This window comes from Galeopterus variegatus, unplaced genomic scaffold (genome assembly GCF_000696425.1).
Source record: "Galeopterus variegatus unplaced genomic scaffold, G_variegatus-3.0.2 Scaffold4123, whole genome shotgun sequence".
Lineage (NCBI taxonomy): Eukaryota > Metazoa > Chordata > Mammalia > Dermoptera > Cynocephalidae > Galeopterus > Galeopterus variegatus.
Window position 1 is genome coordinate 127,217 of NW_007730234.1, and position 15,557 is coordinate 142,773.

At 39.2% G+C, this 15,557-nt stretch overlaps 1 protein-coding gene across 1 annotated transcript in view; it reads left to right on the top strand.

Moving 5' to 3' along the window:
* Nucleotides 1-15,557, top strand: part of SYTL4 (synaptotagmin-like 4) — a 49,854-nt gene that overhangs the window by 21,526 nt on the left and 12,771 nt on the right. The window contains exons 2-9 of the mRNA XM_008586802.1: nucleotides 2,053-2,219; nucleotides 2,467-2,682; nucleotides 2,827-2,936; nucleotides 3,189-3,291; nucleotides 13,797-13,898; nucleotides 14,571-14,646; nucleotides 15,173-15,263; nucleotides 15,383-15,486. Of these exons, the coding sequence (XP_008585024.1) occupies nucleotides 2,110-2,219; nucleotides 2,467-2,682; nucleotides 2,827-2,936; nucleotides 3,189-3,291; nucleotides 13,797-13,898; nucleotides 14,571-14,646; nucleotides 15,173-15,263; nucleotides 15,383-15,486 (912 nt within the window). The 5' untranslated portion in view covers nucleotides 2,053-2,109. The remainder of the gene's footprint in view (nucleotides 1-2,052; nucleotides 2,220-2,466; nucleotides 2,683-2,826; nucleotides 2,937-3,188; nucleotides 3,292-13,796; nucleotides 13,899-14,570; nucleotides 14,647-15,172; nucleotides 15,264-15,382; nucleotides 15,487-15,557) is intronic.

Genomic DNA, 15,557 nt, shown 5'->3' on the forward strand with positions numbered 1-15,557 from the left:
GCTTTTGATATTACTTGGTCTTATTGTTGTGCCAATGTGTCTTCTCATCACAGAACTCTGCTGCCTCTCCACAAGCACCAGTTTTCTAATAAATCTGGTATTCTCATTTCCACTGTGCCTGTGCTATCCTTGGTCATTAGCTGTCAAGCAACTGGTGGTACCTATTTTATCCAGGAGCTGCTGATTTTTTGGCCAGTGCGTCAGCCATAATCACATGTATAGGAATTCATTTCCACAATGCTCTGTTCAATATTTTATAATTGCTTTGACCATGATCCTGCCTGGACCGAGACAGTAGAGCATGAGCCCTAGAATCAGATTGCCTGGCCTTGAATCCCAGCAGCTTCACTTACTTGCTGTTTATTCTTGGGCAAGTTAACCTAACCTCTCCTGAATCCCCTAGTTATATAATCTGTCCCCAATGTATCTTTCCTACCTTCTCCCCCACCAATAAATATATACAATTATCTCTCCATATCCGTGGGTTTTGCATCTGTGGATTCAACCAAGCATGGATCAAAAATATTCAGAAAAAATATCCACAAAATTCCAAAAAGCAAAATTTGAATTTGCTTTGTGCTGAGTACTGTGTTGAATCCATGTGAACAAAGTGATGTGTAGGCATTGTATTAGGTATTATAAGTAATCTAGAGGTGATTTAAAGTATACGGGAGGATGTGCAAATACTATGTGCAAATACTATGCCATTTTACGTAAGGGACTTGAGCATCTGAAGATTTTGGTATCCATGCTGGGTCCTGGAACAAATCACACACAGATACTGAGGAACAACTGTACTCTATTCAATAAGGCAAAGTCTACCTCTTCTGTAAAACCTCTGACGTATACAGCTCTCTCCCCTCTCTGTATGCAAGATAGAATTAGTTACTTCCTTCTCTAAGTTTCCTTAGCACTTAATTTATAAACCCTCTAGTAGAACTTAGTACGTTGGACTGTATGTGTGTCTGTTTCCCCTGCTACTCTGTGAACTTCTTAAGGGTAGGAACTGTCTTACTCATCTCTGTATCCCCAGCACTTTGCACAATACCTGTCAGAGTAGCGTTCAACAAATGTTTCTGAAATGCGGGAAGATATTCTTGAGGTAGTGCTAGTGCAATAAGAACTTTGGGAGGGAGAGTGAATGGTAAGAGTTTTGAAGTGTGGCAGAAAGTTGACTGAATCCCAGGAACATGGAAGTTGGTCAGGAATGGAAAAATGGGCCTAAACTAGCAGGAGTCCTCATATGCTTTTCTCCTCCACTACAGAGACCAGCTGCTTGATTATTTGGGTTAATAGACTTGGGACTTGAGAACATGTAAAGTATTAAAAATTGGATAATTCATTGGATGAGTGGATACAGAAAATGTGGTTCATCTATGCAATGGAATACTACTCAGCTATAAAAACGAATGAAATACTGCCATTTGCAACAACATGGATGGACCTTGAGAGAATTATATTAAGTGAAACAAGTCAGGCACAGAAAGAGAAATACCACATGTTCTCACTTATTGGTGGGAGCTAAAAATTAATAAATTCAGACACACACACACACACAAAAAAAAAAAGTCCGGGGAGGGGGAAGAAGATATAACAACTACAATTACTTGAAGTTGATACGACAAGCAAACAGAAAGGACATTGTTGGGTGGGAGGGAGGAAAGGGAGGAGGGAGGGAGGTTTTGGTAAGGGGCAACAATAATCAACCACATTGTATATCGACAAAATAAAAAAAAAATTTGGATAATTGAGGATTCACTAGGTGAAGGGAGTGTTTGACACAGCTGTTTTATGCTCTTTCCAGACCAAGATGCTTATGTTGAAAGACCCAACCCTTACCCAGAGTCATGAATAATTATTCTTAAAAAATTAAAGCCTTTTCATTGTCAGGGCATGGTTCAGGTGAGAGTAGGAATGGTCAATAGGTCAGATACTTCTACATTGTCTCTTTAGCCCTGCTTAAGGAGGAAGTAGCCTACTGAAAGGCTCTAGGGCTGTGGGCCTATTCTGGAGTAAATCATCTGTGTGAAATTAGTTCTTCTCTCATTTCAGGCAACTCTGGTCGCTTTGAAGAAAGAAGAGTTAAAAAAAAAAAAAGTAGAATAAGTCATGTCGGAGATACTGGACCTTTCTTTTCTGTCTGAGGTAGAAAGGGATTTGATCCTCAGTGTTCTACAGCGAGATGAGGAGCTCCGGAAAGCAGATGAGAAAAGGATTAGGTAAGCGTCCTGGAGAAAGCATAAGGTCTTAGGCCTTTGACCAAAGATATCTGGGCTTTTCCTTATGCCTCTCATCTGACTTTCAGAGGAAACGTGTATATAATGTTTGTAACTCCTTGCTGGGTCAAGCTGGGCACTGAGTTTGTTGCTTTCATGGAAGTATATAGTCTTACTGTCTTTACCTCTCAACCCATCCAATCTATGCAAATCCTGAATCCACTTGTGCTTCTCTTTTGGGTCTTGTCAGGCGACTGAAGAATGAGTTACTGGAGATAAAAAGGAAAGGGGCCAAAAGGGGCAGCCAACACTATAGTGATCGGACCTGTGCCCGGTGCCAGGAGAGCCTGGGCCGTTTGACTCCCAAGACCAATACTTGTCGGGGTTGTAATCACCTGGTGTGTCGGGACTGCTGCATCCAGGAAAGTAATGGTACCTGGAGGTGCAAGGTGTGCGCCAAGGAAATGTGAGTGTCACTTATGGTTGAGTAGAGAAAGGAGTTGTGGCCCTGTCTTTGGTGAAAATTTCTCCCCTCGGCCTTTGCTGGTTGAATGACAAGAGCCATTCTTTATCCATCTGTCATTTTTTTTTTTTTTTCATTCTTTCCCAGAGAGCTGAAGAAAGCGACTGGAGACTGGTTTTATGACCAGAAAGTGAATCGCTTTGCTTACCGCACAGGCAGTGAGATCATTAGGATGTCCCTGCGCCGCAAACCTGCAGGTACTGGATCTATCTAGAGATGGTTCTCTGGGGGGCTTAACCTCAGTAATAGATCCTCTGGCATGGAATCCTAGAGTATTTTGACTGGTGGTGTCTTAACTTCATAGGCTTAGCTGGCTTGTGGGGAATATAAAAGATTGTGTCGCCATCCCTTCTGCAAGTGTGGTGTGTTTCAGGGGAGATGCTATGAGGGTTGTTTCCCTTCTCCCCCCTCATCATTACCACCCTGCCATGCTTTTGTTCATCTTAAAGTGAATAAAAGAGAGACAGTGGGACAGTCCCTCCTTCATCAGACACAGATGGGCGATATCTGGCCAGGAAGAAAGATCATTCAGGAGCAAAAGAAGGAGCCCAGGTAAGAACCAAATAATTGTTTTTTAAAATGCTACAACATCCCTTTAATTTATTATTCTTTCTACTTTCTTCTGTTTATAAAGTAATACATATTCATTATAGGAAAATTTAGAAAGTACAGAAAAGAGTAAACAAGGAGGAATAAAATCATTCCTAATCCTACTATTCACACATAAACATTAACATTTTGTTATATTTACTTTGTTCTTTATAAAACAATTTGAAGGCAAATAAAAATAACGTATACTCATTGTTAAAAATTTAACCAGTATAAGAAACCGGATAGGGCCGGCCCGGTGGCGCACTACTATAGTGCGCCGCTTGGGAAGTGTGGTGGCGCTCCTGCCGAGGGTTCGGATCCCACATGCAGACCGGTTCCCGCTCACTGGCTGAGCGAGGCGCAGGAGCAACACCGAGGGCTGCGATCCTGTTGCCGGTCCCGGTCCGGTACGGGGGCGACACTGAGGGTTGCGATCCGTTGCCGGACATGGAAAAAGACAAAAAAAAAAAAGAAACCGGATAGAAGAAATCAACAAATCACCCAAATTCCTACTACCCCAGTTTTCACAATATGTGAAAATCATTTCAGATATTTTCTCTCTATATAAATATAAATAGAGGGATGACTGGATGGATAGACTGAAAAAACTTTATAATATTGGATCATAATATAATAAAGTAAAATAATTCTGTGTAATTTTATTTGAATTTAACAGAATAAGATGCTGAAATAAAATGGAAGAATTGCTAATCTTCAGGCAAATGTTTCTTTACCATAAAACATATTAGTTATTAAATCCCTTTGAACTTAAGAAAAAATATTATAAAAACCATTGAGCAGTTAGTCACTTTTTTTAGTGGTTTTATTTTTGTTAATAGCCTTATCAAGATATAATTCACATACCATACGATGTACCCATTTGTGGTACAGTACAATGGTTTTTAGTATATTCAGAGTTGTGCAGCCAACACTTCAATTGATTTTAGAACATTTTCATCACCTTAAAAAGAAACCCTGGGCCCTTTAGCTATCCCTTTCTCTCAGCCTCCCTATCCTTTCCCATCCTCAAGCAATCATTGATCTAATTTCTGTCTCTATATATTTACCTATCCTGGGTATTTCATGTAAATAGAATCATATAATGAGGCGTCTTCAAAAAGCTCATAGAAAGATTCGTATTATCTTTTCATTCTATTTTTTGGTGAACTTTTTGAAGTACCCTTGTATGTGGTACTTTGTCACTGGCTTCTTTCACTTAACATGTTTTCAAGGTTCATCCATGCTGTAACATGTATAATTACTTAATTTCTTTTTATTGCCAAATGATATTCTGTTATATGTATATACCACATTTTGTTTATCTGTTCATCTGTTGATGAACATTTGGGTTGTCCACTTTTTGGCTATTAAGAGTAATGCTGCTATGGACATTTGTTATGAGTTTTATGTGGACATAAGTTCTTATTTCTCTAATATAGATATCTAGGAGTGGAGTTAGTAATAAGTTAGTCATTTTTAAAATCTACCTGTTTCAATATTAAACATTATCAGGGTGCTCTCTTCTATGAAAGAGGAAAAGATTAGCTTTTTTATGCTTCCTCCCTGTTCTTTTCCCCCATTCCCACTCTTTGTTACTCAAATTATTTTTACTTTGTTAGGGTTTATAACATTTACATTCTATTATATAATAGTAAATAATCTACTTGTTTTATCTGTTTGCTTAGTTTTAGTTTCATATTTAAAAGGATTTTATATTTACAACCAGGCCTTGTACCATGGCTTCTCTATTCCTGAACTTTTTACTTTGATTTTTTTTCTTGGTTTTCTGGATTTCATCGTTGAGAAGTTCCTTTAAGCAGGGCTTGCAGGTACTATAGTTATTGCATCTGCCAAGTGCTTTTATACTTGAATGGTATCTTGGCTGGATATTATACTTTTGGGTCACATTTTCTTTCCCTCAAAACATGGTAGACATTGCTCCATTGTCTTCTGCCGCTGAATGTAACTGTGAAGTCTGAGGCCAGCTTGACTCTTGTTTTTCTCCTTTGTAGGTAACTTTGTGTGATTGGAATTGCCTAAAAAATTCTTTTTGAAGTTTAGTAATATAACAAGGCTGTAACTCAATGGTGATCATTTTGTATCATTTTTCCTGATATGCAGTGTACCCTTGGTGAGTTCTTTCTTCATCGCTGGAAAATTTTTCTGTATCATATCTCTGAACTCTTTATTTTTCTGTTTTATTAGTAAGTTCTCCACCTCAGGGATATTGGATTTCTTTATCCTCCATTTGTGTCCTTTTACTGTCTAATGCAATAGAAAAAGGGAAAGATGAAAGCAATTAACCATGATTAGCCCAACCCGTTCCTCTATGCTATTAGTTTATTTTTCAGCCAATTTTTTCCTCCTCTCCTCTCCTCTCTTCCCTTCCCATTTCCTTCCTTTCCCTCCCCTCCCTTCACCCTTCTATTTTGCTGTTTCTAATTTAATTATTGGAATAGTTTATCTTTAGTTTTTTTTATTGAAACATAATTGATTATACATATTTATGGGGTACAGACTTGAACATCAATATCTGTGTACAATGTGTGATGATCAAATCAGGATAATTAGCATATTCATCATTATAAAACATGATCATTGTGTTGAGGACATTCAATCTCCTCTCTTCTAGCCATTGATAACGTGGTAAATTAATGTTAATTACAGATGCCTAGCCCAATTGTGCATCAATAGAACTTATTTTTTCTAATTAGGTGTTTTGTATCCATTAACCAATTTTTCACTATCCCCCCTCCCCCTCCTTTTTCCCACCTCTAGTAATCGCAGTTCTATTCTCTCCTTCTGAAAGCTTGGCTTATTATTATGATTGTTTCCTTCCTTCCTTCCTTCCTTCCTTCCGACTTATTTATTTATTTATTTATTTATTTATTTTTGAGCTCTCACTTATGAATGAGGACATGCGGTATTTGTCTTTCTGTGCCTGGCTTATTTCACTTAACATATTTTTCTCCAAGCTCATCCATGCTGCTTTGCTTTCAGTCTTTTTTTTTCCTCTTATTTTTTGTTTTATTGTATTGTATTTGAGCTCTTGCATTTTATCAAATCTATATTCTTATTAAGTTTCCCTGTAGTGTGAAGCACTCACAAGAAACTTACTTATTTTCCTTGGGTTATATTCTTCAGGCTGGGTTCTTTGTCTACCTTGTAAGTTATTTCCATCTCTTCCCACTCCATGGCTATTTATATATTTGCCAGACCATTTTATTTCATTTTATTCATGTTTAACATGAGAAGTCTATTATCTTTTGTTCCCTCTGACATAGTGTATGTGAATTCTTTTAGACAGGTTTCTCATCTCACCTTGAAACAATTTATCTCTTCCCCACATCCAGCTATACTTTAGTTTAGGACTGAATATTGCTTTCTATATACTTCTTATAACCTGAAGGGAAGGGTAGAAGGCAGCTTGGGCTCCTGGATTTTGGTCTCCTGAGATTCTTTTAAATGTACTGGTTCAGGACTTAGGTTTCCCACCTCTGGGTGAATCCTGTAGATCATACCAATGCCCTGGGAGAGGACATGCCCAGCAGTCTCGTATGCCTCTGTTGGGGTCCCACAGTGGTAGCTGTGACTAAAAATCTTAAGAACTGTTGTTTTTCTTGGCTTACCCCAGGATTGCCTACTCTCTCGCTTAATCTCCACAACACCAGATTGGAAGGTATTAATTAAGGAGCTTTGCTGAGCTAAATCTTGTTTTCTTAGCCATGACTTTTTGAACTTTATGATAAAGGTTTTATTCCTTACTTTGTTTGGTTGCTTCTGATGAATTTTTGGCTTTTGTGTGTGTGTGTGCGTTTTTCCCCTAATTTTCCCTCAACCAAGGGAAATGACTTTATCACAGTTTATAAGATTATTGAAAAGCAACATAGAAGTATATACAGTAAGTCCTCCAGTAACCTCACTGCCTTTGCTCCAGACAATTATTGTTAATAGTCATTAATAGTTTTGATGTATGGACTACCAAACTGTCTAAGTGTACACACATGGGTTGGATTCCTAAGTTTTTAATTTCTTTTTTAAAGAAGGATCATACCATATATATCGTAAGTGAAAAGAAAGAAAAAGAACTTTAAAAACTTAATACAGCTAATCCCATAGAAAATGGGCAAAAGATTTGAATGGACATTTCACCTAAGACAATATATACATGTCAAATAAGCACATGAAAAGGTGCTCAACATCATTAATCATTAGAGAAATGCAAATTTAAATCACCATAACATACAACCATACATGCCCATTAGAATGGCTAATTTTTTTTAAAGTTTATATATATATTTTTGTCCTTTTTGAGACGGCCGCACCACGCTCAGCCAGTGAGCACTGTGAGCGCACCGGTCATCCCTATATAGGATCCGAACCCGCGGCGGGAGCGCTGCTGCACTCCCAGCGCCACACTCTCTTGAGTGCGCCACGGGCTCGGCCCTATATATATATATATTTTTTTTTACATTCTAAGATGTTGTGGAGTAGTTGGGTGTGCACCTACCTACCTCGTGATTCAGCCATTCCATTCCTAGGTATTTACCCAAGAAAAGTGAAAGCATATGTCCATACAAAGACTTGTACATGAATGTTTATAGCAGCTGTATTTGTAATAACCAAATCCTGGAAACAATCCAAATGTCCATCAACAGGCGAATGGATAAACTGTGATTGGTTTATACAATGTAATACTACTCAGCAATAGAAAGGAATAAACTATGGATACATGCAACAACATGGATTAATCTCAGAATAATCATGCTTAGTGAAAGAAGCCCCCCCCCCCAAAAAAAAATAGTGCATACTGTATGATTCTGTTTATATAAAATTCTAGAAAATGAAAACTAATTTTTAGTGACAGAAAGCAAATTAGTACTTGCCTAGGGACATGGGCTGGGAGGGAGGGATTACGAAGGGGCAGGAGGAAACTTTTGGGAGTGATAGATAATGTTTGTTAACTTAATGTGGCAATGACTTCACAGGTATATATATATGTCAAGACTCATCAAGTTGCACACTTAAACATGTACAGCTTATTTATGTTGGTTATAACTCAAGGTCTAAAAGAAAAATTGTGGGAAATATAACATGACCATCTTTCCACATCCTCACCAAGGGTCTACTTCATTCTTTTGAAATCTATATGGTGTTTTATTGTATATTTGTACTGTGATTTTTATCCACACAGCCTTGGGTGGGTGACTCATATGTTCTAGGGTGATGAGGCCCCCTTTTTCCTTTGTGGATAAGGATAAGAATGGCTTTTATTTGATGAACCTGATTAACACATCTGACATCATCGGTCAGAATGTAATTTCTGAAACCTACTGCTTCTGGCTGTCTATGACCACTTGTCTCATTGGACCCAGAAGACTCTTATTTATCCTAAACATGGAAACAGATTAAGTGGCCATAAATGATCTTTTCCATAAAATTATGGAGCCTCAGAGATAATCTAATTCAACCCCTTTATTTTTATAGAAAGGAAAGCAGGATAAGTGATTTACCTGCGATCATACAGATAGTTAGAGCCCAGAGCTCCCATCTCTTAACCTATTTTTTATTGCACAGATGTCATATAATTGCTTTTTTGCCCTAGGGTTATTTGTATCAGCTCTGGATCAGTACGTATTAATCTTTAGGAAAAAATACAAGCAAAAAACACTCTCCATGGGCCATTATCAAACTCAAACTATCTCTCTAGAAGAATGGTTCTGCTTGGTGATCTTTTTTTTTTTGAGCAAAGGGGGAAAATGATTCTAAAGTAAAAAATGAAATCCGGCCCCCACTGTGTCTTGTACTATAAAGCTAATATATCTCTCGAGGAATGACGACTATTTCACCGCTTGCATGCCCTGGGATTTCAACCTCTGTTGTCTGTTTTCACAGAACTATCTCAAATTTCATGTGACAGTTTAGAAAGTTTATTCTTTTTTTTTTTTTTTTTAAGATGACCGGTAAGGGGATCTCACCCCTTGGCTTGGTGTTGTCTGCACCACGCTCAGCCAGTGAGCAAACCGGCCATCCCTCTATAGGATCCGAACCCGTGGCCTTGGTGTTATCAGCACCGCACTCTACCGAGTGAGCCACGGGCCGGCCTACTTCAATAGTTTTTACTACATAGGGATCTGAACCAGTGGCCTTGGTGTTATCAGCACCACACTCTCCCAAGTGAGCCATGGGCCAACCCAGAAAGTTTATTCTTTACTGGCTAAGACATTACAGATTTTGGTTACCTCATTCCTTGTTCATTTATTAGTTTGTTCATTTGTTTGACAAATATCTATAAATGCCTACTATGTGCCAGGCACTATTTTAGGCACTGGGATACACTGGTGAATATAAAAAGGTCTCTTGCTTGTGGATTTGGGGGGTGGGGAATTCAGAAAATAAATAATCAAGTGAATGTATGGTATATCAGATGTTGACAAGTGCTATGGAGAAAATTAAAGGTAAAGGGAGTGCCGGGATTGCATGTGTATACATATGCTGTTTTTTTTAGGATAGCCAGGGCAAGTCTTAATAATAAGGTGACATTTTTTACAATTTTTTTTAATTGAAACATATTGATTGTACATATTTATGGGGTGCAAAGTTATATTTTAATACATGTATATAATGTGTAATGATCAAATCAGGGTAGTTAGCAAATTCATCATCTCAAAAATTTACCATTTCTTTGTGATGAGAACATTTGACCTCTCGCTAGCCATTTGAGAACATACAATAAATTATTGTTAGTTATAGGTGCCTAGCACTGCTGTACACCACTAGAACTTATTTTTCCTGTCTAGCTGTAATTTTATGTCCATTAACCAAGCTCTCACTGTTCTCCCATCCTCCCCTACGTCCCAGCCTCTAGTAAATAAGGTGACATTTGAGCAAAGACATGAAGCAAATGAGGGAGCAAACCCTGAAGGTATCTGAGGGAAAAGCACTGTAGGCAGAGAAAGCAGCAGGCATAAAGATCCTAAAATGAGTTTGTGTTTGGCACTTTTGAGTAATCTAGAACTGAGTGAGCAAGGGGGTGTGTGGGAGAGGAGATAAAGGCAGAGATGGAGTGAGAACAGATCATGCCCAATACCCACAACCAGCCCAGCGATGACCACTGAACAACCACTGGAAGCGCTCTGGTCTCCTGAGCTGGGGTGGTGGGGGGGCCGGGGGCTTCAGCCACAACCATCTAACATGTGCACCCAGCCCAGCAATGACCAAGCCACCGCTGGAAGGCCCCTGGTCTCTCCTGCAGGAATGAGGGGGGTGCTACAGGCCTCAACCATGCCCCTTCTCCTTCCTCCTTCTCTCACCCTATTTCCTTCCCCCTTCTCCTGTCCCCCTCACACCCAACTACTCCACAACATCTTAGAATGTAAAAAATATATATGTATTAATAAATAAACTTTAAAAAATTTTAGCTATTCTAATGGGCATGTATGGTTGTATGTTACGGTGATTTTAATTTGCATTTCTCTAATGATTAATGATGTTGAGCATCTTTTCATGTGCTTATTTGACATGTATATATTGTCTTAGGTGAAATGTCCATTCAAATCTTTTGCCCATTTTCTATGGGATTAGCTGTATTGAGTTTTTAAAGTTCTTTTTCTTTCTTTTCATTTATGATGTATGTGGTATGATCCTTCTTTAAAAAAGAAGTAAAAAAAACTTAGGAATCTAACCCATATGTGTACATTTAGACAGTTTGGTAGTCCATACATCAAAACTATTAATGATACTATTAAAGCCATAAGGCTTTGGTGGCACTTGTAAGAACTCTTTCACTCTGAGTGAGAAGGGTGGCTGTGAGTGACATGATCTTATTTTTTTTTTCTTTTTAAAAATTGAGGTAAAATTCACATAATATACCATCTCATTTTAACAATTTTAAAGTGTACAATTCTGTGGCTGTTAGTACTCTTCAGAATGTTGTGCAACCATCACCACTGTCTAATTTCAGAGCATTTTATCACCCCACAAAGAAACTCTGTACCCATTAAGCAGTCACTCCTCATTTCCCCCAGCCCCTAATCTGCTTTTTGTCTCTATGGATTTGCCTGTTTGGGACATTTCACGTAAATGGAGTCATACAAAATGTGTCTGTTTGTGTCTGGATTCTTTTACTTAGCATGATATTTTGAAAGTTCATGCATGTTGCAACATATGTCAGAACTTCATTTCCTTTTATAGATGAATAATATTTCATTGTATGAATATATAACATTTTGTTTATCCATTCATCCATTGATGGACATTTGGGTTGTTTCCACTTTTTTGGCTATTGGGAATAATGCTGCTATGAACATTCATGTAAAAGTTTATCTGTGGACATATGTTTTTTAATTCTCTCTATATACCTAGAAGTAGAATTGCTGGGTAATATGGTAATTCTGTCTGATTTATATATTTAAAGCTTATTTTGGCTGTTGTGTTGTGGATAGATTGTATGGGGACAAGAGAAGACGCAAGGAGATCAGTTAGGAGGCTATTGCAACCATTCAGGAGCTAGATGATGGTGGTTTGAACCAGAGTAATGGCAGTGGAGGAGATAGTACTGATCAGATTCTAGATATACACTGAAGATAGAGCCAAGGGATTTACTGACAGATTTGATTTGTATTGTGAGAGAAAGAAAGGAGTCAAGGATGATTCTTAAGACATTTGACCTGAGAAATGAAAGGAGGGAGTAGCCATTTGATGAAATTGAAGGAAGAGCAGGTTTGGGGGAGGATTAGGTCTTTGGTTCTGACTTACTGTGTTTGAGATATTCAAGTGGAAATGTTGTCTAGGCCATTGGAAAAACATGTCTGGAGTTTAAGTAAGAGATAAATTTGAGTTATTAGTTTATAGAGGATATTTAAAGCCATGAGACTAGATGAGATCATTTAGGATAATTCTAGATGGAGAAGAGAAGCAGCCCAAGGAAGAAGCCTGGACATAATCCAAAGATTGGAGGTCCGGGAGAGGAGGAGGGAGCAGCAAAGGAGGTTGAGAAGGAGCAACCAGTAAAGTCAGAAGAGGAAACTGGGAGAATGTGGTGTCCTTGGAGCCAAGGGAAGTTGCTTGAAATACTTGAGGAAAAATGAATTTTTTTTTTCCTGCTGCTTTCACTAATTCTTTGAGATAAGGGGCCCAGGAATGGTGTCTTCCCTTCAGAGATGACTGCCCTTTTGAATGCCTAGGGTTTTTCTTCATTAAAGTGATTAAGCTGAAAAAGAATTCTGGTCTTCTGAATACTGTCTTCAAGACAAATTGCTTATTTATGGATATACCTAAGCCCCACAGAGGGCATTTATCCAAAAATTCAGTCAATAAATATTTGAGTGTCTACTCTATCCTAATCTCTTTTCTAAGCTTTGGTAACACAGCAGTGAACAAGATATTTGGTTATTGATCTCATGGAGCTTAATCTAAGTCTGTTGCTTATAACAGAATACCTGAAACTGGGTAATTTATAAAGAAAAGAAATTTATTGCTTATAGTTTTGGAGGCTGGGAAGTTCAAGGTCAAGGGGGCACATTTGGCGAGAGTCTTCTTGTTAGTGGGGACTCTCTTCAGAGTCCTGAGGTGGCACAGAGTATCACATGATGAGAGGGGCAAGAGTGTCTGTTAACATGTTCACTTGCTCTCCTTATAAAGCCTCCAGTACCACTCCTGTCATAAACCCATTTATGGGTTTTTGTAACCCATTTATAAACCATCCATTAACCCAATAACCCAATAACCCATGAATGGATTAATCTATTCGTTAGGGCTTAGACCTCATGATCCAATCACCCCCCAAAGGCCCCACCTTTCAACACTGCCACTTTGGGAATCAAGCTCCCACATGAGCTTTGGAGGGAACAAACATTTAGACCATAACAGAGGAGAAAGACATTAAGTCATTTGCTTAAATTACTGAACAAATTAAATAATTTGTTTAAAAGCCATAAACAAATAATTACATATGTGATGACTGCTAGCAAAAAATCAGGGTGCTTTGTGAGCACATAGGAAAGTTACTAATCCAGACTTGGGGTGGGGGCATGGTCAGAGAGATCTGGAGGAATTGACATATAAGGAGAGACCCGAAGAAAGAGTAGATTTAGCCAGGTGAAGAAAAGCAGATGTTGTGAAAAGAACATCCCAGGCAGAGAAAAGAGGGAAGAGGGAGAGCTTTGGGATATTCAGGGGACTAAAAACCCCTTCATATCTCTAGAATGTAAAGTGTGAGGAGGAGTGGAGGGTGAAAAATGAGGCTGGAGAGGTGAGCAGGGGCCAAATCGTAAGGGTATTCTTGCCATGCAGAGGAGTTTGAACCCAATTCTAATAGCAAGGGGGAACCACTGAAGAGTTGGAACTTAATCTAATGGGCAATGTCTCAGTTCATTTTCTGTCTACCATTGTGAAAGGGTTGGAAGGAGGCTTGACTAGAGGCAGGAGAGCCTGCTTCCTTTATAGGCTCGTGGTTTTTATTCTAGTGTGCCATTTGAAGTGCCAAAGCTGAAAAGTGGCAAGAGTGCACTGGAGGCCGAGAGTGAGAGTCTGGATAGCTACACAGCTGACTCCGATAGCACCTCCAGGTGAGATTCCCCCATTTCCCTCACTTCCACTCAATGACAGAGTTCCCATTTTGTTCTTTAGCATGAAGGTGCAAGGCTCTTATGCCTTCAGTGTTCCTGATTTCTGCCCTCAGGAAGCTGAATGAAGTATTTTCCCTGACCTTGACAGAAGTCTTTCAGTAGCAGTTCTACTGATTTGGCTCTGAGTGCAGCTTCCCAGAGTGTGTTAACTTCTCCAGGCTGCCGCACCTTGGAGGATTCTTCCTAGCCCAGCAACAACTGATGCTTCTGTCCCTTAGGAATGCGGGTGTGGGCATGTGTGTTTGTGCAGAGTTGCTTTTCTTTTCTTTTTTTTTTTTTTAAAGATGACTGGTAAGGGGATCTTAACCCTTGGCTTGGTTTTGTCAGCACCACGCTTACCCAGTGAGCAAACTGGCCATCCCTATATGGGATCCGAACCTGGGGCCTTGGTGTTATCAGCACCACACTCCCCCGAGTAAGCCACGGGCCAGCCCACAGAGTTGCTTTTCTGATCTTCATTTTTTCAAGATAAATCATATGTGAAGTGTACCTTCTGGATTTGGTTACTATGAGACCCCAGGCTAGTGGCTCTGTTTTCATAGAGCTTTGGTCCTCAGGTAGAAGAGAAAGGGGAGGAAGTGATTTAATTATAACTTCTGAATCTACTTCCAGGAGAGACTCTCTGGATAAATCTGGCCTTTTTCCAGAATGGAAGAAGATGTCCGCCCCCAAATCTCAAGTACAAAAGGTAAGCTTCAGGTTATTGGTTTTTCCTTTCTTCCTTCCGTCTTCCCTCCCTCCCTCCTTTCCTTTTTCTCCTCACTTTCCCACTCCCCTCAGGCAGAATTTAAATCAGGAATTCAGCTAAACAAGCCAACTCCTTAGCATGGCAAGAAAATCATTATGATTTGGTCCCTCCTCACCTCTCCAGCCTCATCTTTTATCCTCCATTCCTCCTCACACTTTACATTCTAGAAAGATGAAGTTCTTCTGGTTGCCTGAATATCCCAAAGCTCTCCCGCTTTTCCTCTAACCACTTCTAGCCAATGTTTATAACACATGCCAGATTCACTTGGGAGCATTTTCTAAGGTTTTGGCTGAAATGTGTGAGAAAATAGGTTTTGTATTACTTCTAGGCATTTAATCTTTCCTGTAAGTTTGTTATAGTTTTATGAAAATCTGAGCCTTATTTTTCTTAAGGCTATCCTTTCTGACTCACTCCTTCCACCTTCCCAACTGTTCTTTTCCATTTCCCTGCCCTTATTCCTTCCTAGGAGACTCAGCCTGGGGATCAAAGTGTGGTATCTGTCGATGAGGGTGAAATGATATTCAAGAAGAACACCAGAAAAATTCTCAGGCCTTCAGGTAGCTGGTTTCTCTTCATGGCTTTTTGGGACTGAAGTTCTGAGTAGCCTTGATGGGCTCTTGGTATGGAAAAGAGCAGGTCTCTTTTGTTTGATCTGGGTTTTTGGTATTCCACTCAGAGTACACTAAATCCGTGATAGATCTTCGCCCGGAAGATGTGGGACATGAAAGTGGCTCCTTGGGAGACAGAAGCAAATCTGTCCCAGGCCTCAGTGTGGATATGGTAAGTGCCCTTGTTTTTCACTTGGTCACTATGTGAAATTTTATTTATCTCGAGTTGGCTTTAATACCTGA